Below are 24,580 nucleotides of genomic sequence, written 5' to 3' on the forward strand. Positions count from 1 at the left end.
TTTTTCAAAGATTTAAACGCACGTTTTGCAGGAGAAGAAAAAATGTAAGGAAAAAATACTTTACTGTACACAAATTATATTTCTCAATGTATGCTCTTGGTGCAAAATGATCAATTAACGAGGCCAAAATATTGCATCTTGATTTGACATTTTCCGCTAAATAATCAGCAAGTGTTAACAATGGTACTACACTGAAATACCATTTTAAACACTGGTAAATATCCTATTATTAGTTACGCAAACTCGTTCAAAGTACATATGGGCCCAATGGCACAAGTTGTAACCATTGGCAAACAGGTATTGGTACCACTGGAAATACGTACTCTGAACCCGACTTCAGGGGCCCTGATGAGTCCACTCCGGTGGTCGTACGAGGATGAGTAAGGTACATTCATCAAATTTGCTGCTGAACACTGGTGTTCATCACCCCCCCCCCCCCCCCCCTTTGTTGCAATAATCTAATTATAACAAAGCCGTTTCATATCACAATTGTTCATATCTTGTGCGTGTCCGATCTCCTATATATCATACAGTTTTTTAATGTACCAAGACCCAGCTTTTCTATTTTTTTTCATTGATTGTGAACGTCTCTATAATCAATCGGACAAGATGGAGATTTCTCCCTGGTAACGTTTTTATATATTTTTTTTAAATAAATCGTCATTTCTGTTTATAGAACGATTCAATACGGAATTGAAATAGTCGAACGTAATTGTCTTTTATTTTAGTTACCGTGAGATTCTTTCCGTATGTATACAAACCGATAACTAAGGCACGTTAGAAGAGAGAATCATGACATTTTTCAGTAAAGACAACGTGAAGCATTTTGAAGTACCGGGTGACGACGGGAAAATAGACACTTTAGCACTGCTCGAGGCAGCCCGTGGTGTGGTGGAAATGGTCTGTAAGTATTTCATTTTAGCTTCGTACGGTTCGCTGCACACGTTTACAGGTATTTCATTTACTCGGTATCGGGTGCGTTCGCCCTATCTACATGTTCGCCTTAGTCCGTTCGCTCTACGTCCGTTCGCTCTTATTACCGTTCGCCCAAATTCTCGTTCGCCTTAAACCTCGTTCGCTCCTTGTTTATAAATAAAGTATATTATAAGTTATTTTATTAACTTTTAACTTAAAACTTGTTAACTTTTATTAATTATTCGTATATTCTATGTTTTTCTTTCATAAAAAAAAAGACGTAATTGGTATAATTGTTAGATTTATTGCCGTAAATTGTCGATAACCGTCTTCTTGTTTTTATAATGATTCGCTTGGTGTTTTTTTTAAACAATTAAAGAATTTGAGACTTTAATTGGGTCATTCAGAAGCTCAGCAGATGATTATCACCTATTCTATCTTTGAAGAATTTACATAACACAATCCTTTGATTTCTAAATGAGATATATACGGAGATGGAACATGAAACTGTATCAAACTACTGTCAACCATGGCAGAGGTCAACCCCCCGTGCATCTCATGTTGCAGAGAAGTAAGACCTAAACAACATGCTGTGATGCTTGTGAAGGTTGGCAGCACCGCCTATGCAATACTGGTATGTAAGAAATATAAAAGTAAATCAAAATTATTTGTGTAGGATTTATTACTTACCCCCCCCCCCCCCCCAAAAAAAATAAAAATAAAAAAATAAGTGAAAAATCAATAAATACTGAGAGGAATTATTAAGTTTTGTTAATAGATACTAGTACCAGTATAAACTTATAAAGTGTTAAATCCACAATAAAATCCACTGTCTTATGTTATGCTCTAATTAAATACAGTTACATATTAATAATATACTATATTTATATTTGACTAAAATTCCTTGATAAATCGATAGGATAGGTATAACAAAAAAAATTAACATAGAGAACTTTAATTGTAGGAAAAGTTGTATTAAAAAAATTAAATAAGTTAGTATGTGAGTATTCACTTATTTATTTTATCCATTTATCTAGCCTATTTATTGATTGTAGTGAAAGTTTAAAAGCAACTCTCCGTACCGTCTTGGAAAATTTCAGCGTTTTGAGTATTTGTCAAAGAATCATCCCCCCCCCCCCATAACAGTAAATGTTCATCTATTATGTGTACATAACGTAATGTCAATAGCTTATTCATTTGAGAAGCTCTTGTATAATTTTTAGATCACTAAACGCTGAACCAGAGTTGCCGGACGACATCTTACTTCATAAATATGATATGGTTATATTATGAGGTAAATTTGAAAATAATTACAAAATAAACAGAAAATACAAACAGAGGAATATTACTTATTAGGTTAGTTACTGACTCACTACGGAAATATATTGGGTTGATCAATCTCATAGATGGCGAGGCGAAGCCGAGCCGTCTATGAGATTGATCAACCCAATATATTTCCGTAGTGAGTCAGTAACTAACCTAATAAGTGTTTTGTTTTCCCGAGGACTATTAAGCGACATATTTATTCACAAATAGCGATGATCATGGCACAGCCATGTACAAGATGCCTAACATCTCGTCCAATTTAACTCATTTAAACTCTTCAAAATTTTCAATCTCACATTTCAAATACTTTTTAAAAATCTTTGCTTCACCCATTTTTACTTAAAATGTTTTGTTGCTATTCAATTTAAATGTTTTCTCCCTTTTCTCTGCAGAGATTTGATCATTTCGACGCTGCCATTTTGTTCTGCTCCAGACAAAACAATGTGACGTCAATATTCTAAGGGCAACTACTCTAATTTTAAAGAATTTCAAAGGGCAACTACTCCAAATACTTTAAGAACTTACGGCATGCGGTTTATGTATTAAATACTATGAAATGTCGAAATGTGTAAGCGAAGCGTCGACCAATGACGGCCATATTGCCTAATATTAATTCTCACAGAACAAATATAGAAATATATGAGGCAATCACGTGCTATGTTTAAACCAATGAAAATGTGACGTTTCAGTCCAAGGGAAAACAACATAAAATATAGTAACATTAAAAAAATAAAATAATTCAATTAACAAGTTTTCGTAACAATATAATGTCACCGTCAGTGAAATGATGATTATTATGTAGAAGTGGAAAGGGTGGTATTGTTTTCATTAATTATATATCTATCTTTCAAAATGTTTAAATTCACCAGAATACACAGAAATATATAAATAAATTAATCCTATATAAAATTAAGGCGAACGGACCCAGTGCGAACGGCGTCAAGGGCGAACGGACGTAGGGCGAACGAAAACTAGGGCGAACGGCGTCAAGGGCGAACGCGTTTTAGGGCGAACGAACAGCCATTCCATTTACTCGATCACGCCATATAGCTTGATCAGCAATCTTATTCCTGCTGTATCCTGTCATGGCACTCTGTTGCCCAATATATGTATTTTGTATGTTCATCCTTTTTTCCAAGTAATTGCTGAAATTAAAAGAATTGCGAAATGTATTTCTTTTTAAATAGAATATTGATAAATTGATTACAATAAAAAGAGAAAGGGGGTTTCATGAGCTTATAAACCTGGGATGCTTTTTTGTTGTTTTAAGGATACCGTGGTACTCATTTTTTTCAAGAAAAAAATATTTTGATACCTTCTTGACACTAAATGTTGACCGTCAAAATAATTTGGTTTCAGTGGTACATCATGATAAACTTTTTTATAAACGAGGGTGTTGCAAAAAAGTGGGATTATTTCCTAATGTGGAAAGGACGTTTAAACATCTGTAACACTTGAAGAGTCATATCTAAATATAGACACATTACGTAGACGACTCTATTTACAATGCAGAAATGTTATGTATGTAGGCAAAATACCCAAACATTTTACATGCAATTCTATCGAACACGGCAAGCTCCATTTGATTTTCATAAATACAGTTAGGAAGATGACCATATACATATATGATATATATATATATATATATATATATATATATATATATATATATATATATATATATATATATATATATATATATATATATATATATATATATATATATCAATTCGATTTCTAATGTCCAACCTGTATAAAACATCATTCTTTGGAGCTACGTGAATAAATCTGATTCTGGTTCTTCAAAACTGTCAAAGTAGTAATTATAATCATTGCATGTTCCTATAGTATCTAGATAAATACCTAGTCTAGATCAAAGGGTGGAACAAACTTATCTGTACATATTTTCATCTACTTATTGCTTCATCACCAATTTATACTTCTTTTATTAATTCTTTGAGAATTTCACTTTTATCAACCTGTGTATGTACATATATCTTTGAAAACGGCATAAACGGTTATTTCATTTAAAAAAAAAAAAAAAAAAAAAAACAACTTTGAATTACTTTCTACATTGATGTGTGCTAGCTTTGTTTTCAAATCCCTTGTTCAGTAGAAAATGCTTATACATGTAATTCAAGTTTATAACAGGGGCTTCACACAATAAGTAATGTTGAAAAAAATTAAAAACACATGGAAAAGATTACATTGACAAGTATTTAAATAACTTTATTCAGAATTATTAAATTTTCTATATACATTACCTTTTCATGCAATTAAAAGAAATATGAAAAAAACCTGCAACTGTTCAGGGACTCGGAACACAATCAAAAATGTCAGACTCGGTTACAACCTATTGTAACTGCGTAACTACTTGATTAATCTACTCATGAGTTGCAGTGTTAGGATATGTACCTGTAGTTGTAATTCATAAAAATTTCCATTTACTGGTTCATGAATCATTACCTTTACATACAGATTTAATTTGTTTGCTTCACGTTCTGAGTTGAATAAGAAAATAAATATCCTCATCTTTCATTTTTTTACAGCTGCCTTTGGAAAAGCTTTTTCCCCAGTTAAAAGTGACATAAATGGAAATATTGAGGTATTTTTTATCAATATAAAAGGCTGTAACTCTTTATGAAAATTTTGCCGACATAACTAACCTTTTTAATAATTTTTTTCATCTAATATATGTTTTAACTAATGTCAACAATTTTTTGCGCTTGTACAGAAATTGCAGAAGAAATATGAAATGAATAAGGAGCTTTTCATAACTATTAATGCAATGTTGGATGATGAACTCGAAAACAAAAGTACAGATTTAGCTAAAGTAGGAGGACTTTGGTTGACAAGGTAAGGATATGTATGTCTGATTGGTTGAATTTATGATCAAGTACATGCACATAGTTTGTAACCCTTTAAGCTTTTATGGTTTACATATACCAGTTCAGTTTTTTGTTAGTTTACATTCTACTTAGTAGTCTACAACAGTGAAGAAAAATTACTTATTATGAAATTCAGATTTCTTCATGTAACAATGTATTTAATACATTTCTTCTGATTTCAGAGGGCTCAACTTTTTACGGACATTCATGCAGATTTTGATTAAGGAGTACAGAGAAGGAAGTAAAGAGGAGAGCATGAAGCATATCATAAATGCTGCTTATGAGGCAACACTGAAGAAATACCATGGGTTCATTGTCAAGAAAGTATTCTCTGTAAGAACTGTTGGCATCACAAAGAATTTCATTTCATCTTATTTTCTTGCTTTTAAGCACAAGTATCAGATAATTGCACCTTCGATATATCCTTCTCAAGTACAAATAATTTAAAAATTGATCATTTTCAGCGGTAAGTAAATGGAATTGAAGAGTTTATATTGTCATTCTGTTCTGTTCTGTTAATGCCCCCTATTCTATTTCCATCAAAGGGAGTTTCAGGGTTTGCTCCATACAGGAAGGATTACTTACTGAAAATGGCACTTGGAAAGGAGGGACAAGAAGAACAGGTAGACACAAAAATAAACTTCAAATCCCCTCACTTTGTGTTTCTTTTGTAATAGTTTATTCAGCAAGTTAAATTTCTCTTTATTTCTTTTTTAAGGTTATAAAAGATATGGAGGCCTATTTAGATACGATGTCCCCAGTGATTGATGCTATGAGCCAGCTATACAAGGACAAGGGACTCGATACAGACGAAAAAGTGTAACTTATCATGCATCATCACCATGTCCATCGAAGCTCAAGACAGGGTTACTTCCCTTGTTTTTTAACTTTAACAGTTGTGTGATATTCTTAAACGATAGTCTATTTTCTTATATGTATTACATGTACTATGCAGTCTAAAATCCTTGAGGCATAATATGTACAGGAAGAAATGATCTGGATGTTTTATGCAGCATTTCACATGATTAATTGTGTATGGTATTTATTTACATTGTCATTTTATCACTGTGATACTTTTGGTTGCAGAGATTGAAGTGTTTACTGCACCAAGATACTTTGACCAATATATATTTATTGTAATTTTTGAAAACACATTCCATTTGATATAAATATGATCATTTTTGCAATATATTAGAGCATTCAAAGCTTTTTTCAAATCTTTACTTACAATCATGTTTATCATGTTAGAATTGAATTATGTTGTTGGGACCAATGGAGAAACCAGTGTTGATTGTGATTTTAAGATCATTGTTTGATATTTACACAATCATATACTAGTAGTATTATATGTGTATGCTGTTTTATTGGATAAAGAGCTATTTCAGACAAAGAAAAAATAAAATTAGATGTTTAGATGTTGTTATTTGCCTTGGAAAAAAAAATTCAAAACAAGAATGGAAATGGGTGTTTATTTTTTCAATTCTTTAGATCTCTAGATGTCATTTCATAATTAATATAATGCAGTAGTATTTGTAATGCTGTACATCTTTATATGCAATTAAAAAATTGTGACACAGTTACAAGCATAGAATTTGTTGTTGTTTATTAATTGAAAATAAGCATTAACCCTTGATTTGATATCAGTTTTGTGATTTCTTTCGAGGAAAAAAAAATTATCCCTTGATTTGATATCAATTTTGTGATTTCTTTTGAGAAAATAAATTCAAGATCATTTAGAAGGTGAATTTTTCTGCTGTTCAGACACTTTCTTTCCCCAAATCTTGTTAAAGAGAGTGTGTAAAAGATTAGCACTTATGTCTTCACTTTCTTTATAACTTCTACCTTGATGTTATCTGATCCTGTTGGTTTGTTTTTCTTTAATTTTCTAATATATTGTCTGATCTCTTCCTCCGTTATTTCTGAACATTCTGTATCTAATTCTGTTGGTTGCTCCATTTTAATTTCTGCCTTGTTTACAGGATCTTCTCTACTGAACAGGAGAACTGAACAGAAGTGTTCCTTCCATCTCTCGACATATAAAGATATGTCAAGTAGAGTATCAAAGACCATAATATGCGCTTAATGAAACTGAGTTACCCAGGCTGATGTATCAACAGCTCAAAACAGAGTTCTCCGCATTCTATGCCCAGAAGTTTGTCTAGATGACTTTAATGTAATCAAATTTTAATGCCATGTAAACAGTGCAACTGTTCAAGATTTTCTATATTATCTACCGGTATTTTTTATTTTCATCAATTTTCCAGTGTCCTTTTTGAACAGTCATTTGAGAATTTTGAATCTTAGCAGTTCATAAGGGAACATTTGCAAACATTGGTTATATCGTTTTTTCCCCCTTCTAAGAAATAAATCGGTAACTGTAAAACTTTGATGACTTCTATCTTAATTGATGTAAATGTATCAGCTATTGATCAATGCAGTCACAGCAATAACTCTGACACTTGATCATAGATGCACTTTAGCTGGGACTGCTACTGCTTCAATAAGAAGAGTATAGTATTGATGTTCTACTGATCAATGCAATCAGAGCAATAACTCTGTCACTTGATCCTGCATGCACTTTGGCTAGGACTGCTTCTGCTTCAATAAGACAAGAAGAGTATGGCCTGTTGATGAGTTTATTGCATTGTGTGACGGTAACACTGAAAATTGATGCACTACAGTTCTAGTCTACACAACAGACAATGGCTACATGTACCACTGGACTCCCTGTGTGAACAAAGCATGTACTACACACAATAAACAGGGCTCACAATAAGCACCAAGGGCAGTCAGTTTTACCTGTTACAGACACTCTTTCCTATAGAATTACGTGTATTCCTACTTCATGAAAATTGTTTAAGCGGGAATCTTTTATATCCATTTTAAGGATAGCTTTGTTTTACTGCATTTGGTTTACTACCATACAGCTATGGCTAACTAGAGAATATAACACTGCATTATTTATATACACTATCATTGCATTATTATCTAAACTTACATAAACACTTATCATAACCAAAATAAAAAGTTCAGATAACTCTAAATTATCTTACTATATGAGTACAAAATTAATGTTTTGAAAAAAGTCCTCAAAGTTATACACAATACATACCTAAAGAACTTAGTATGTTACACAATCTTGGATGATTTTTAGCTTCAGAGGAAAGTAAGAAAGAAAAAAATAAAGAAAACTAAAACCATAGCTAACAAGATTATCCAATGGAATGTACATGTTATATCAAAGTTCTGATGCTGATAGCCAAGCACAAAGTCAACTGGAATGTATTGGATCATATGATTCTTGACACATCTCTTATTCCTGTTTGCATCAATCTTCAGGTCAATCTGAACAGAGAAGCCTCCCTTTCAGGGATGACTCTTTCTTAGAGTATTCAAAAACATTATACACTCATCTATTGAAAGTCTTAACAAATATAGCTCTCAGAATAGTTCACACCTCTTTGAGACAGAAGTACCATAAGTTACAAAATATCATTTTATAGATACTACAGTTATATTCATATGTGTTTTTTATAGGAACATCAACTTTTTGTAAATATTGAGAGAAAAAAATTCTGACACCTGACATTTAAACCTGCATGTACTTATTGGTAAATACATGTAACATAGCTATTCATTGTTTGATATTGCCAAAGAGAGAAAATACAGGTTCTTAAACAAATCAACAAAACATTGTATATTGTATATATCAATTGAAGTAAAAATAAATAATAAGAGCACTAATAAATTGAAATATAAATCAACAAAATAAAGAAAACGAAGGGACTGAGATATATAACTTCAACAAAAGGAAAAAAAAAAATCCAAGATTCTATCACAAAGGAGATATCAATCCAATATATGGATTTCTTAATGATACAAAAATTCACACAAAAACCCCAACCATAAACTTTGTATAAATTAACAATTGTAAATAAATATCTACATTCTATAAATAGCACATTGCTGTAGACTTTAATAAATTATATGAAAAATTCTAGCACTCATTCGTTACAACCTCACTGGTAGAGAGAAAAAAAATGTCTCTTAGGTTTATGAAAGTTAACAGATGATAGATACATGTACAACGATATTGCACTTTGAAATAATCTGTTGTTAACATTAAAAAAGATAAACATTTCTCTTACATTTTGAACAGGTAAAGTTTAACCAAGCTTTTCCCCAATTGTTTCATGAACAATTTTAAGAACACCTGTATACAAAAACCTGAAATCATAACTAGATGCTCATAAACATCTTCTTAATTTAATTCTCAGACATGCCATAAGAATATCACATAAATGGAACAGTCTTAAAAGGTCTTCATTAATAATTTTAGAAACATTCATTTTAGCTGGATTCACAAACAAATAGAAATACTTCAACTGAATCAATTCAGAAATTTGCATAACAATTGATACCTGAGAGATCAACAATGTATTAAGGTATTCAATGTATAACAACCACATTTTGTACCTAATAAATGAATGGTCCGATATCATTAATCATGATATCATTTTGAAGGTGTTATTTAATAAAAATACCCCATCAAAGGAATTTTCAAAATTTTGATTTAAGTCCAATCAATTACATGTTAAAATTTGCATTGAAGTCTATGGGCATTGTATGTTTTATTAAGATATTGTAAAAAGTAACTTAAATTTGTAAAACTCTCTTGGTTAATACATGCATGAACTTTCTCTTTATTTAGATTTGAAATAAAATGAGTCATTTATTGCAGATATTTTGAAGAAATTAAAAATTTCTTTTTTTTTCGTCAAGGGGAGATAACTCTATAAAACATTTTAAGGTTCAAAATGACCGGCTTTTTACATGTTGTCAGTCTTGTGAGTTTGGTTAATTTCACTTTTATTGTTATCTAGCAATACATATTTAACTAGTTTAAAAGGATTCACAATTGTTCAATATCCCTTCATTATACATTGAATACCTTAAGGTCAAGATCTAGTAAATGGAAGGTGCCTACATGTTTTTGAAATTCAGGATATAAATTCTTTTAATGATGCTTCATAACAATATCTTTGTTTCATAGGGTGTACCGGGGCTTAAATTTTTGGTAAACACAATGAAAAATCATGATTTAAACAATCGTTTTCTATGAAATATGAAGGATAAAAGTAACAAATCTCGGAGTTTTGTCCATTTTTGACTAATGAAATATATCTAGAATGCCTACAGTCTCAGCAAAAACGGCATTATACAAGGTCTTGACATCCTCTTTAAAATGATGTCAAATAGAATATAGGTACCGGGATTACTTTTCCCTTGATTAAATATAGAATGTCAAAATATTGTTTTATTTTACACATAATTCTTTAAAAGCCGTAAAATAAGGGAAAAAATTCACCAAATCAATTATGACGTCATAATGGTTCTAGCACCTAAAAGACAGTCTGGAATCATTTACTAGATCTTGACCTTAAGGAGGCGTGATGGTCAACAATTGATCCATCAGATCTGCTTTAAAATTTCAATAAATTATGTTTGGCCATAAGCTATTTATTACTAAAAAAGAAATACATTTTTTTTAGATTTAAAATTTGATTATTTTTTAGCATCTTTATACAGAGCTCTTCAAAATTCATCTAAAGGAGATAAATACAGTCTACAAATGGCCATGACCATCAAGCCCTTTTAAACTCATTTTATGAATAGAACACCGCTGTTGTTATAGTTTTATATATACTGATATCTCGAATACAGTGGATATGTCAAAGTGATTTGTAAGTCCAAACCGCTTATTTTTAGAGTATTTTACCCTCAAATATCTCAAATACATTGTCTTGTTGTTTAAATTTTTGAATTTTCACCAATTCCCCCCATGTTTTCTAAGGGGATAATTTGTATGTATTTTAAACTCTCTTTAGAAGGTTAATTTTGTCATCTAAGTATCCATGTATTTTGTTTGAAGTTATGTCACCCGATTACAGGGTGTGTTTTTTCCTTTCAGACAGTATTTGTCATTTACTTACATTTTTTAATCTTAGCTGTCAACAGTTAGTAGTCCCCAGTGTCAAATATGGAATGTTTCAATAAATTGTTTATAAACTATATTAATCTTGTTATATATAAATGGATCATATATCTTGAAGTTTGTAAACAGTCCCATCTAGTTCGAGATAACGAAGTTTGACTGTAATTCTCACAGTGCTAAAAGATTAATATATACATTAAAACATGGTTATAGCAAACACGCTTATAATGAATTGATGCTTACAGCGAAGTGATTTTCATTCCCTGTGACTATATTATATGTGTGAACTTGACGGATATTATACATATATTACATGGCTTCGAGGGCGACATACCAGAATATTTGCCCCGAGGTGACAGGAAAGCCCTGGAGTGTTATGTCGCCCGATGCCGAAGGCAGAGGGCGACATAACACTCCAGGGCTTTCCTGTCAACGAGGGACAAATATTCTGGTATTGTTGCCCGAGAAGACATGTAATATATGTTATATAACATTTTTAAACAAATCAAACTCGGGTAATCAAAATATTTATTTAATTCACAAGAGTATTTAATGGCACATGCTCATATTTAGTCAATGTACAATGTAAAACGTCAAGTAATACGCTGATCATTGATTCTTAATGCTAGTTCTTCTGAATTTAGATGAACAAACTGCAGACGTTGGCCTGACATGTTTAAAATTCGCTGATCTGTTTACGTTTGCTTAGCAACTGGTTCGTTGAATTTCGAACCCGACGTAATTAATATGCAGAATTCTTGCACGCGATGGTGATATTACAGTTTCGGGAGGGCAATATAACTATTTCCTGTGATATATAACTGTTTCCGGGAGGGCAATATAACTGTTTCCGGTGTGATTCAGCAATTTTCAGGGCACAGTAATAAAATTATCTTATTTGTGACATAACGAGAAAACTTATTCAAAAATGTTATATAACAAATTAAGCTTATAACAAAGCAAAATCACCCGTCCCTGGCACTTCGATATAACCATGTTTTACTGCAAAAGCATTTCTCAACAGACTAAGGAAATGTTTACGATACATCGAAGTATCATTGATGTACAAAGGCAAAACATGAACAATTTCAACTGCCAAAAAAAGGATCTGAACAACTATAGAACTTTAACCCTAGTACCAAGTACTGCTTTGTTAAGGTTAACTGGGATAATTCTGATTATAGAATAAAACATAATGAGATAGTTTTGTTAAGATAATTATATACAAACCACTTTCACATTTCCAATTCGTGTATATCACAAAAGTTTTCAATGCATCTGAATCATTTTAAAAATAGCGAATTATGGGGGCCAAATTTGACTAATATCATATATAGTTCTTTAATGCCATGTAAACAGTGCAACTGTTCAAGATTTTCTATATTATCTACCGGTATTTTTTATTTTCATCAATTTTCCAGTGTCCTTTTTGAACAGTCATTTGAGAATTTTGAATCTTAGCAGTTCATAAGGAAACATTAGCAAACATTGGTTATATCGTTTTTCCCCCTTCTGGTAACTGTAAAACTTTGATGACTTCTATCTTAATTGATGTAAATGTATCAGCTATTGATCAATGCAGTCACAGCAATAACTCTGACACTTGATCGTAGATGTACTTTAGCTGGGACTGCTACTGCTTCAATAAGAAGAGTATAGTATTGATGTTCTATTGATCAATGCAATCAGAGCAATAACTCTGTCACTTGATCCTGCATGCACTTTGGCTAGGACTGCTTCTGCTTCAATAAGACAAGAAGAGTATGGCCTGTTGATGAGTTTATTGCATTGTGTGACGGTAACACTGAATATTGATGCACTACAGTTCTAGTCTACACAACAGACAATGGCTACATGTACCACTGGACTCCCTGTGTGAACAAAGCATGTACTACACACAATAAACAGGGCTCACAATAAGCACCAAGGGCAGTCAGTTTTACCTGTTACAGACACTCTTTCCTATAGAATTACGTGTATTCCTACTTCATGAAAATTGTTTAAGCGGGAATCTTTTATATCCATTCTAAGGATAGCTTTGTTTTACTGCATTTGGTTTACTACCATACAGCTATGGCTAACTAGAGAATATAACACTGCATTATTTATATACACTATCATTGCATTATTATCTAAACTTACATAAACACTTATCATAACCAAAATAAAAAGTTCAGATAACTCTAAATTATCTTACTATATGAGTACAAAATTAATGTTTTGAAAAAAGTCCTCAAAGTTATACACAATACATACCTAAAGAACTTAGTATGTTACACAATCTTGGATGATTTTTAGCTTCAGAGGAAAGTAAGAAAGAAAAAAATAAAGAAAACTAAAACCACAGCTAACAAGATTATCCAATGGAATGTACATGTTATATCAAAGTTCTGATGCTGATAGCCAAGCACAAAGTCAACTGGAATGTATTGGATCATATGATTCTTGACACATCTCTTATTCCTGTTTGCATCAATCTTCAGGTCAATCTGAACAGAGAAGCCTCCCTTTCAGGGATGACTCTTTCTTAGAGTATTCAAAAACATTATACACTCATCTATTGAAAGTCTTAACAAATATAGCTCTCAGAATATTTCACACCTCTTTGAGACAGAAGTACCATAAGTTACAAAATATCATTTTATAGATACTACAGTTATATTCATATGTGTTTTTTATAGGAACATCAACTTTTTGTAAATATTGAGAGAAAAAATTTCTGACACCTGACATTTAAACCTGCATGTATACTTATTGGTAAATACATGTAACATAGCTATTCATTGTTTGATATTGCCAAAGAGAGAAAATACAGGTTCTTAAACAAATCAACAAAACATTGTATATTGTATATATCAATTGAAGTAAAAATAAATAATAAGAGCACTAATAAATTGAAATATAAATCAACAAAATAAAGAAAATGAAGGGACTGAGATATATAACTTCAACAAAAGGAAAAAAAAATCCAAGATTCTATCACAAAGGAGATATCAATCCAATATATGGATTTCTTAATGATACAAAAATTCACAAAAAAAACCCAACCATAAACTTTGTAAAAATTAACAATTGTAAATAAATATCTACATTCTATAAATAGCACATTGCTGTAGACTTTAATAAATTATATGAAAAATTCTAGCACTCATTCGTTACAACCTCACTGGTAGAGAAAAAAAAATGTCTCTTAGGTTTATGAAAGTTAACAGATGATAGATACATGTATAACGATATTGCACTTTGAAATAATCTGTTGTAAACATTAAAAAAGATAAACATTTCTCTTACATTTTGAACAGGTAAAGTTTAATCAAGCTTTTCCCCCAATTGTTTCATGAACAATTTTAAGAACACCTATATACAAAAACCTGAAATCATAACTAGATGCTCATAAACATCTTAATTTAATTCTCAGACATGCCATAAGAATATCACATAAATGAAACAGTCTTAAAAGGTCTTCATTAATAATTTTAGAAACATTCATTTTAGCTGGATTCACAAACAAATAGAAATACTTTCAACTGAATCAATTCAGAAATTTGCATAACAATTGATACCTGAGAGATCAACAATGTATTAAGGTATTCAATGTATAACAACCACATTTTGTACCTAATAAATGAATGGTCCGATATTCTTAATCATGATATCATTTTGAAGGTGTTATTTAATAAAAATACCCCATCAAAGGAATTTTCAAAATTTTGATTAAATTAAGTCCAATCAATTACATGTTAAAATTTGCATTGAAGTCTATGGGCAAAGTATGTTTTATTAAGATATTGTAAAAAGTAACTTAAATTTGTAAAACTCTCTTGGTTAATACATGCGTGAACTTTCTCTTTATTTAGATTTAAAATAAAATGAGTCGTTTATTGCAGATATTTTGAAGAAATTAAAATTTTCTTTTTTTTTTCCTCAAGGGGAGATAACTCTATAAAACATTTTAACGTTCAAAATGACCGGCTTCTTACATGTTGTCAGTCTTGTGAGTTTGGTTAATTTCACTTTTATTGTTATCTAGCAATACATATTTAACTTGTTTCAAAGGATTCACAATTGTTCAATATCCCTTCATTATACATTGAATACCTTAAGGAGTCGTGATGGTCAACAATTGATCCATCAGATCTGCTTTAAAATTTCAATAAATTATGTTTGGCCATAAGCTATTCATTATTAAAAAAGAAATACATTTTTTTTAGATTTAAAATTTGATTATTTTTTAGCATCTTTATACAGAGCTCTTCAAAATTCATCTAAAGGAGATAAATACAGTCTACAAATGGCCATGACCATCAAGCCCTTTTAAACTCATTTTATGAATAGAACACCGCTGTTGTTATAGTTTTATATATACTGATATCTCGAATACAGTGGATATGTCAAAGTGATTTGTAAGTCCAAACCGCTTATTTTTAGAGTATTTTACCCTCAAATATCTCAAATACATTGTCTTGTTGTTTAAATTTTTGAATTTCCACCAATTCCCCCCATGTTTTCTAAGGGGATAATTTGTATGTATTTTAAACTCTCTTTAGAGGGTTAATTTTGTCATCTAAGTATCCATGTATTTTGTTTGAAGTTATGTCACCCGATTACAGGGTGTGTTTTTTCCTTTCAGACAGTATTTGTCATTTACTTACATCTGTTAATCTTAGCTGTAAACAGTTAGTAGTCCCCAGTGTCCACTATGGAATGTTTCAATAAATTGTTTATAAACTATATTAATCTTGTTATATATAAATGGATCATATATCTTGAAGTTTTTAAACAGTCCCATCTAGTTCGAGATAACAAAGTTTGACTGTAATTCTCACAGTGCTAAAAGATTAATATATACATTAAAACATGGTTATAGCAAACACGCTTATAATGAATTGATGCTTACAGCGAAGTGATTTTCATTCCCTGTGACTATATTATATGTGTGAACTTGACGGATATAACAAATTAAGCTTATAACAAAGCAAAATTACCCGTCCCTTGCACTTCGATATAACCATGTTTTACTGCAAAAGCATTTCTCAACAGACTAAGGAAATGTTTACGATACATCGAAGTATCATTGATGTACAAAGGCAAAACATGAACAATTTCAACTGCCAAAAAAAGGACCTGAACAACTATAGAACTTTAACCCTAGTACCAAGTACTGCTTTGTTAAGGTTAACTGGGATAATTCTGATTATAGAATAAAACATAATGAGATAGTTTTGTTCAGATAATTATATACAAACCACTTTCACATTTCCAATTCGTGTATATCACAAACGTTTTCAACAAATTAAACAATCTTCAACAAAAGCTTGGAAAGACAGTTCTAAAAACCATTTTGAAAAATATTTACAAATTCAGCTAAATGTGGAACAAATTTACTTGCAAATGTTTAAATAAAGATAATGATTGTGATATGATAAACCGGTACTCAAAGGAAATTATAACAGGTAAGGGGAGATGAAACATAACTTTGTATACCCAATGATTTTCTAATGATTGAATATGTTGGAACAATTTAGACACAACAATAGTTTTGTAAAGACTACCCTGTAACAAAAAAAAACCCAAAAAAACACCATGTATCAAATTTATACATACAGCAAATGTTCAGAATCAATCTGGACCAATTATATACACATGTTCTATATAAAAGCATTTTTGAACAACATAACCAATTTGATGAAAAATTATACACAGTGGCAAAAAATAAATGCAACACTAAATGGTTAACTATGAACCAAAATAAAGCTACAGGTATGCACTTAAGTTCTCCATTTACTTCTCCTGTGGCAGAATGTATGAGTTGTCCTTCCTGGAATGTGAAATCATGGACTAAGATTCCCGAGTTTTATCGACGTTGTCTTTTAACATCTGTACTTGCTCTACAAAAAATAAGACAATATATAATAGCAAGTCACCAGTAAATAAATGAGGATTCTGCCAAAATTACAATCAACAAAAACGAAATTGGAGCAGAATGTATCCCTATATTCATGAGATGTACCTGCTCCTAGAGCCTAAAAACAAAATTTTTACATAATTTTGGTCAGAATGACTTCATTTATAGTCATATGTCAAGTTTTTCTTGTAATCAGACTTTTAAACTAATGAAATGTCTTGTATTTCTAACAGGTGTCTGGGGAAGACTGCTTATATCTCATATGTATATCATGGAATATATTTACTCATAGTTAAAAGCACAATTACAGAGTGAACTATTTCATAAGATTCCAACTATAAACTATTGTCTTACAGTAGAAGGTGTTATGAGAGAATCTGAATAAAATTAGCATATATTTTGTGCTTGTTCTTACTTAAAACAGCACTAGCCTGCAATCATACAGAAAATATTAAGAAAATATACCTGCTAATTGTTTAGCAGTTTATCATAAATGTCTCTTATTCTGGAATGCCACCTCCTAAAACCTTATAAATATAACCAAGAGTATCATCAACACATCATTAGTTTTCTGAGAACTGGTACCTTTTTTCAGATTGGCAATTGTTGATTGTTTCCGTAGGAATTCTAAACAAAGATCCCTGGACAAGCCAAAGGCTCTCATATTGCAGGTGAACGTCCTAGAAGTATACAGAAAAGTATTGAGATAATGAAGATACAGCCTTGAGCTTCTAGGATGTTTATATTGTGTAATGCTGATCTGGGAACATATGGCTAGGAGAAATCATGAAGATCTACAGACGTTAGCAGATCTAAAACATTTTAATGTATCCAAAAAGTTTCATCAAATAGATGTACTTGGTTGTTAGGGTAGTTAATTTGTCTAAAACCTGCTTAGAAAAAAAAATGGTCTATGGATTAACAAGTTAATCATATTACTGCTTGAACATGCACCATTTAATTAGAACCTTCATTTATTAAATAAGTGTTGGCAATGCATAGACACCAGAGAATGACTAAATTGCGCAGTACCCTAGTTGTCCAAACGTGATGTTTTCCTGAAACTGTCTGTCATCTTTCTGAAGATCATCCCCGTCATCACTGTAATAAATAAAAACGTGAAATTAACCCACAGTTAGAGCTGCTCTCTGCCAGACAGGGTCATCAATCACAGAGAGGGCATCAGCCACAGTCAGTTATACCAAATAAAAGCAGGCAGGCTGGACTACAGGGATAGAAACACAGTCAAATGCAGGGGCTGTATTATGTAACTGGCCCTGTACAGAGATAATTATGGCACTGTACTGAGGGATAATTATAACACTAGATATGATCCTTGCACGGAGCAACAGCCTCTAAACGCAGGTGTAGAGATTAAAAAAACTGCAGGTGAAAATCTTATTCATTACGAGTAATCTATCATTTTCTCATATTTCAAGAAAATTACTTCCATGCAAGTCAAGAAATCAACACCCATATGATGTAGACAACCATGCATGTCAAGAAATAAACACACATAAGAATCACACTTTTCTCAATAAATTTCATCCCTATGTGATTCCAGACAATAACACCCATAATACATGTGATGATGTCGATACGATTACATACATACAAGATATCAACTTCCATATGATGCCAATTTCATATCCCTTAGATTTTAAGAAAATTACGACTACACTACCGAATAGATTACATTCATATGATATCAAGGAAATTACATCAATGGAATGTCATTAGAATTACATCCAATTAAGTAAAATTACATCCAAATGAAGTTAAGACATTAATATGCACATAATGACAAGACAATTACATCTCTATTATGTCTAAATTATAACATCATTCCATACTTTATGCCAAAACAATGATACCTATACCATATGTCAAGTCAATTACATCCCTATGTACAATTTTTAAAATATCAAGAAAACTGTATCATTACAATGCCAAGAAAATAACACCAATAAAATGTCAATTAAACATCAAGAATGTTAACCAAATTAACATCTCTTGGATGTCAAGAATTTTCCATCCTTAGGAAGTCAGAAATATTAAACTTCAAATGTTTGTATACTAAGAAAATTGCTGCACTACTATCATAAGATATTGAAAAAATTAACATCAAAAACAGAAATATTTGTTTTGATATCATAGCATATTGTAGATAGATAATTCTTTTTGTTATACTTTCATGTTAAATACTGAAATCTGATTGGTTAAGACGCAGTTAATAATATTTACTATTACCCTCAGCGTTAGCAACGCACTTGGCAACAGGTAACATTAAAAAATGTTACATGCGCGAAAATTATGCGCGTACGGTTCGCTGTAGAATTCACGTTATTCCTATATAAAAGCAGTAAAATTTTCTTAAAAATTTGAAAAAAGACATTCAGTATAACAAAATAAATATTGCCTGTTTGGGAGGATAACAGTTGAAATTGATACACTGAGAAAACCATTGTCAACCTCCGCTTCGTGTCGGTTGACAATGGTTTTCTCGGGGTGTCAATTTCAACTGTTACCCTCCCAAACAGGCACTATTTATATAATGTACTATTACAAACCCACCATTTTAACATCATACACAGGTTTTCTTGTAAGTCAGAACTTCAAACAAAATTTTGAATATCAAATTTATATTCTTATAAAAAATTCCGGTATTCTTCTTTAGATTCAAATATTTATAATTGCAGGGGCATGTCAGATCATTATAATTCATTTTCTTTTTTTATAAACTTGAATTCATTTCAAAAATTTAAATAAGGAGCAAAACAAAACCATTTGTGTAATAAATTAGATTTGTTTATCTTTCCAGGAATCGTGTTTATTTTTGGAGAGCAGAGAAACACAAATGAGACACAAATAAACATCTCTTCATAATCTCTGTGTTGTTTAAGATACTTAAAATATTCTGCACCAAACGGAACCCATATTTAAGGCCAGGGTTCAAAAATGACAACTCTTGGAAGAGCATGGGAATCTACAAGCAAGTTATTGCTTTACTTAGGATGAGATCAAAGTTGAAAATGTATTTAGTTAGGCAAGGAAATTGCTTTGAAGAATGTTTCTTTTTTAAGAATAAACAAATGAAATAAATAGAGAATAATACATGGCAAAATCTCTCTCTCACTCCATTTTAACCCAAGACTCCAATATCAGCAGTAGGCTGGGTAAGATACAGGTGAATGATGTTTTTTGTCAGGCACTGAACTTTTTCTTATACAGCACAAAAAATGCCTGTTATAATGATGTTACCTTCATAATTAGAATTCTTTTACACAGTTTCGTATTCCTTTGATTTGTTTTTATGACATCCAATGAATCAAATCAATAAAATTAATGTGTCTACCTTTCATTTTCAAAGTGAAAAATATTTCTTGCGTCATACATGAAATGCATCTTACCACACTCAATTAAAAGTGATGAAAGAGATAGATTTATGAAATATGTACTTTGCATTAGAAGTGCATTTAGTGGAATATAGGACAGAGAACCTACTGCAGGTAAAGAGAATTAGCTTGTTAACACATACGTGTTGGATTAAGTAGAGACTCAGATTGTCTGATCTCAATATGTTATGTACATGTACATGAAAAAGTTGAGAACATTTATTTTACAGGCCAAAGTAAAATGACTAGATGTCCTATTATAAATATGTATAACTGACTTAAGTGAGTTGAGATGTAATAGGTAAATGACTTGAGCAAGATGAGGACATTTATAGACAAATGTCTTTGACAGAGTAAAGGACACTCTCACATATAGGCAGATATCTTTGAGAGAGATGAGGACATGTATAAGCAGATGTCTGAGTACCGGTAAGTTGAGGACATAATGTGCACCTTGTACAAACAGGTCTCTTGGATCTCTCCAGCTGCACTGCATCAAAGAAAGCGGCGTTCCAGAACCGTAAGGACTGCCAGATAGGCTGGTCTCTCAGGAAACTGTACAGAAAGTTCTTTCCATGGCAACCTGTCAACGAAGCAGTAAAATCATAATTTTGTGTGAAGGTACATACATACAGTTAAACTTCAATATCTCGAACACTGATATCTCAAATACTGGTACAATGGATATGTCGAGGTAATTTATAAGTCCTAATTACTTAAACTTTCAGGAGTTTACCCTTGACATCTCCAAAACTGTAGATTCCTTATTTTACGCGAGTACTTAATTCCGCGATTCAGCCGTTTTCCATCAAATCGCAAAATTAAAATCGTGAATATCAAATTTTTATCATAATTTCATGTCGTTAACATATGTCTTAAAAATGAAAGCGAGATTTTAAAATTCACGAGATGCGCTTCTTGCAATTTTATGCAGATATTAATTCCTCATGTTTAGATAGGAATCTAAAGTACTTGGCTTAGTGGCTCCATGAAGACCTACTACCTAAAGATAAAGGGTTTCAAGCCACCAATCCAACGGTACAACCTTTTTTTCTCTAATTTGATCTCAACTTGTATACTTTATTTATTCAGTTATATTTACTATGGCCAAAATTGCAATAACTTTGTAAAATGCATGGATACCATAAAAAATTTCCTCTTATCTTATTTCCTTAATAAAGTTTGAAGGATAAATAACATGTTTATGATGAAAAAAAAAATACTTTGAGGCTGAGGAATGGAGAACCTTAATCAAATGGTTCACATTGAAAAACCATAAATCTCAAAGCACACTGACATGTCAGGTTTATTCTAAATCAAGATTTATAACAAGGAGAAAATATTCTGTTAAAGTGATAGATATGTGTACTTTTAATATAAGCATCGACTACCTTCATAATAGAAAGTGAAGCACATGTTCATGAGTGATTTGGCTGGTGTGAAATCTTCTGCCTCCCCACATTCAAACAGTACCACCGCGAAATACTGCATCAGGCGGAAAAAGATCTGTTCTGTCACCCTCTTGTTATTTACTCTCTGTGAAAAGATCCCAAATATATTACGTTACCACTCAGGTTTTTATTCATTTAACAGCTTAATTAATCTTTCTACCCACAATATGCATTTTATGCTATGCTTTTCAGATACAAAATTAACGATAAAAATAAGGTGTACAGATGAATGCAAACAGTAATATTTCATACATCTTGAAAATAATAAACTATCTTGGAAAATATAAGTTGGCAACAGAAAGGGGCGTAATATGACAAGGATATATGTAGGGAACATCACTCATTCTTTCAGAAATAACTTTTCAAAACATTCATTTTCCTTTTTTGTGAACATTAAGGATGCAAATGAGAATGTACCAATGCTTCTGAATGAAAAAAGCTGTATCTAGACGCAAACTTCATGTATACGAACCTGTCCGTTAACGTAACGTGCAAACCACTGCCTCCCGGCCACCTCCTGAAATAAAACAAAAAGTCATCACAATGACTAATTTCCCCTCAAACCGCGACCTAGGCATTTAGTCTTTCTTTACGTTATGACATGCTTGGGACAGCCTAGATCTGCGGTTCTAATGAGACCAGGTGCTTATTTACACCTCAGTCACTCCTTAAGGTTGGCACCTGATTTGCATAATGACATAAGACTTCTGTAACAAGATAAATCAGCTTCTTGGACATATATTGTGCAGACCATTAGGACAAGACAACAATAAAAGTGGTATTATTTAAATTTCATGAGAGGGCTATCATCCATTCTCCTTAGAAGGTTGAGACGAGGTTACTAGACAATGCATGAAACCATTTAACGTCTATTACATCATCCATTCATTTTGTATCCCTTTATGATAACACAGATTTCCTTAAACAAGGCAATAAAACTGAAGGCTTCACTGTTGTACTACCAACAAAATAATTCAACCTTCCCAGCCATTGTCATCAGCCTACAAGGTTTATCAACGTCTCCAAACCAATAAAAGTTAAATTTATTTGTCTAAAAAGTTTAAACAGGAGTGGTAATGCCACTTAGTAAGTGACAGAAAATGCAGATACCTGACAAAGTTCTCCAAACTTGGCCTTGTCTGTTTGTGAGATCTCCCTGCTGTAAAATAAACCAAAAACAATGCATGATTACTCTTCTACGTCAATCAATCCAAGGGTAACAGTCAAATAATGTATGTTCTACAAGAGCATCTCTAGTGTCACATTCAAATACTAGTAAACAATGCTACCATAAACTTACATATTGTCACATTTCAATTTCATTGTATAATGTTTTGTTCATAACTCAAATTTACTGTAGATTCATAGATTTCATTTTCTTTTATCTTGTGGGTATTCCTCACTTGTCCCAAGTTTACATTTTTAGAATGACAGAAGAATAATTTTTAGAATGCTTTTTTTTCAATAATAATACACCCCAAAAAACTGTGTTCTTATGAGGCTGTGAAGAAATGTCAATCCAATAAATTAGCACCTACAATTTTGAAGAACTGCAGTTTATCAGTCTACTGCATTTGCTAAAAAATGGAATTTATTCTAAGAACCTAGAGCTGGGCCTATCCTCAGATGTTCATTGATCTACATTGTAAGGAACCAGACTATGGTATTTAGTCTCTTTCTCTATTCTAATCAGATAAAGTGGGTACAATAATGATATGCACATTTTTTAATTCAATGCTAAATGGTCCAAGAGATCTGATTTGCAGCTGAGAGCCCTGCTCCACAGTGTTAACAAAGATCACTCTTTCAGCATGTGCCTGATATGTTAATACATGTATCCACTTCTGAAACCTCAATGCAAACCCCCTTGTAAAAATACTGGAACAATCAAACCTGGGACAAATGCAGCTTTTTTGTAGCTGTTGTCTGAAAATGCATAGTGGCCAAAATTTGAAATCTAGAGCCTCTGTGCTTAAACCCGAAAAAAATCTATCATGACCAATTCAGTATGGAGATTAAGCTTCTTTTTTATTGGCTGTTAAATTCACATGGCTCCACCATTCCATTACTCTGTCAAATTTTATAGACCCATAGACTTGCAATTGTTTTTGAAGTTTGTTTCAAGAGAGCATTTTCCAAATGTCCATGCTCTTTAAATTTTTTCCTACTAAGGTGCCGAAAAAAGGCGAAAAAAAATAATAATAGAGAAAAATTAAGGAGAAAAGGAGAAAAATATCCCCTGATGCAAACGATCACTGCTCCATGACCTTTAGGCCTTGTAGAATTGAATGAGTACATTGCTTATTTTCTAGCACATTTAAGTTAAACATACATTTTCTTGATGCAGAGTGTGTATCGATAAAGTGTTCCATGTTTTTAATAAAAATATTTCTTATCCCATCCCCTTTTAAGGATCAAATTTTGAAAATCCCTGCTGACGAAAGGAAAGTAGGTATCAAAAATATAGTTCTAACAAACCAATAACTTGCAATCACGACTCATTTATTTTACTGGCCTGAAATACTATACTGACAAATTATCTTTTCACAAAGAGAGAGAGTGTTTTTCAAGTTATACATCTTATTAGACCCACAGGACTCTGCATCTATTGATTCATGTATTGCTTGCTCACAGAGGACCAAATAAACTTAATCGCCAGCTCAAAACCCCCACGATTGATGAGTTGGTCTTATATGGAGATCAAT

The 24,580-nt window shown here is 31.8% G+C and overlaps 2 protein-coding genes and 1 long non-coding RNA gene across 6 annotated transcripts in view; 1 reads left to right on the forward strand and 2 right to left on the reverse strand.

Moving 5' to 3' along the window:
• Positions 1–736: 736 nt before the first annotated feature.
• LOC128189127 (glycolipid transfer protein-like) lies at positions 737–6,720 on the forward strand. The gene is made up of 6 exons (XM_052860602.1): positions 737–904; positions 4,791–4,846; positions 4,976–5,097; positions 5,312–5,462; positions 5,675–5,752; positions 5,848–6,720. Exons 1-6 carry the CDS (start codon positions 793–795, stop codon positions 5,950–5,952), a joined length of 624 nt encoding a protein of 207 aa, XP_052716562.1. The 5' UTR covers positions 737–792; the 3' UTR covers positions 5,953–6,720.
• On the reverse strand, positions 6,572–11,417 carry LOC128189128 (uncharacterized). The gene is made up of 2 exons (XR_008244208.1): positions 10,569–11,417; positions 6,572–10,080 (listed from the first exon to the last, which is right to left on the reverse strand). It is a non-coding gene; the product is annotated as an uncharacterized LOC128189128 (long non-coding RNA).
• A 1,473-nt stretch (positions 11,418–12,890) lies between these two features.
• LOC128188575 (uncharacterized) overlaps positions 12,891–24,580 on the reverse strand; it is a 28,204-nt gene continuing 16,514 nt past the window's right edge. For all 4 annotated transcript variants that reach the window (XM_052859716.1, XM_052859718.1, XM_052859719.1 and 1 more), the window contains exons 4-10: positions 22,986–23,034; positions 22,348–22,392; positions 21,816–21,960; positions 20,878–21,007; positions 18,062–18,130; positions 17,615–17,709; positions 12,891–17,012 (exon numbers count right to left, since the gene is read on the reverse strand). In XM_052859716.1, the coding sequence (XP_052715676.1) occupies positions 16,963–17,012; positions 17,615–17,709; positions 18,062–18,130; positions 20,878–21,007; positions 21,816–21,960; positions 22,348–22,392; positions 22,986–23,034 (583 nt within the window). In that variant the 3' untranslated portion in view covers positions 12,891–16,962. The remainder of the gene's footprint in view (positions 17,013–17,614; positions 17,710–18,061; positions 18,131–20,877; positions 21,008–21,815; positions 21,961–22,347; positions 22,393–22,985; positions 23,035–24,580) is intronic.

This window comes from Crassostrea angulata, chromosome 6, assembly GCF_025612915.1.
Source record: "Crassostrea angulata isolate pt1a10 chromosome 6, ASM2561291v2, whole genome shotgun sequence".
NCBI lineage: Eukaryota > Metazoa > Mollusca > Bivalvia > Ostreida > Ostreidae > Magallana > Magallana angulata.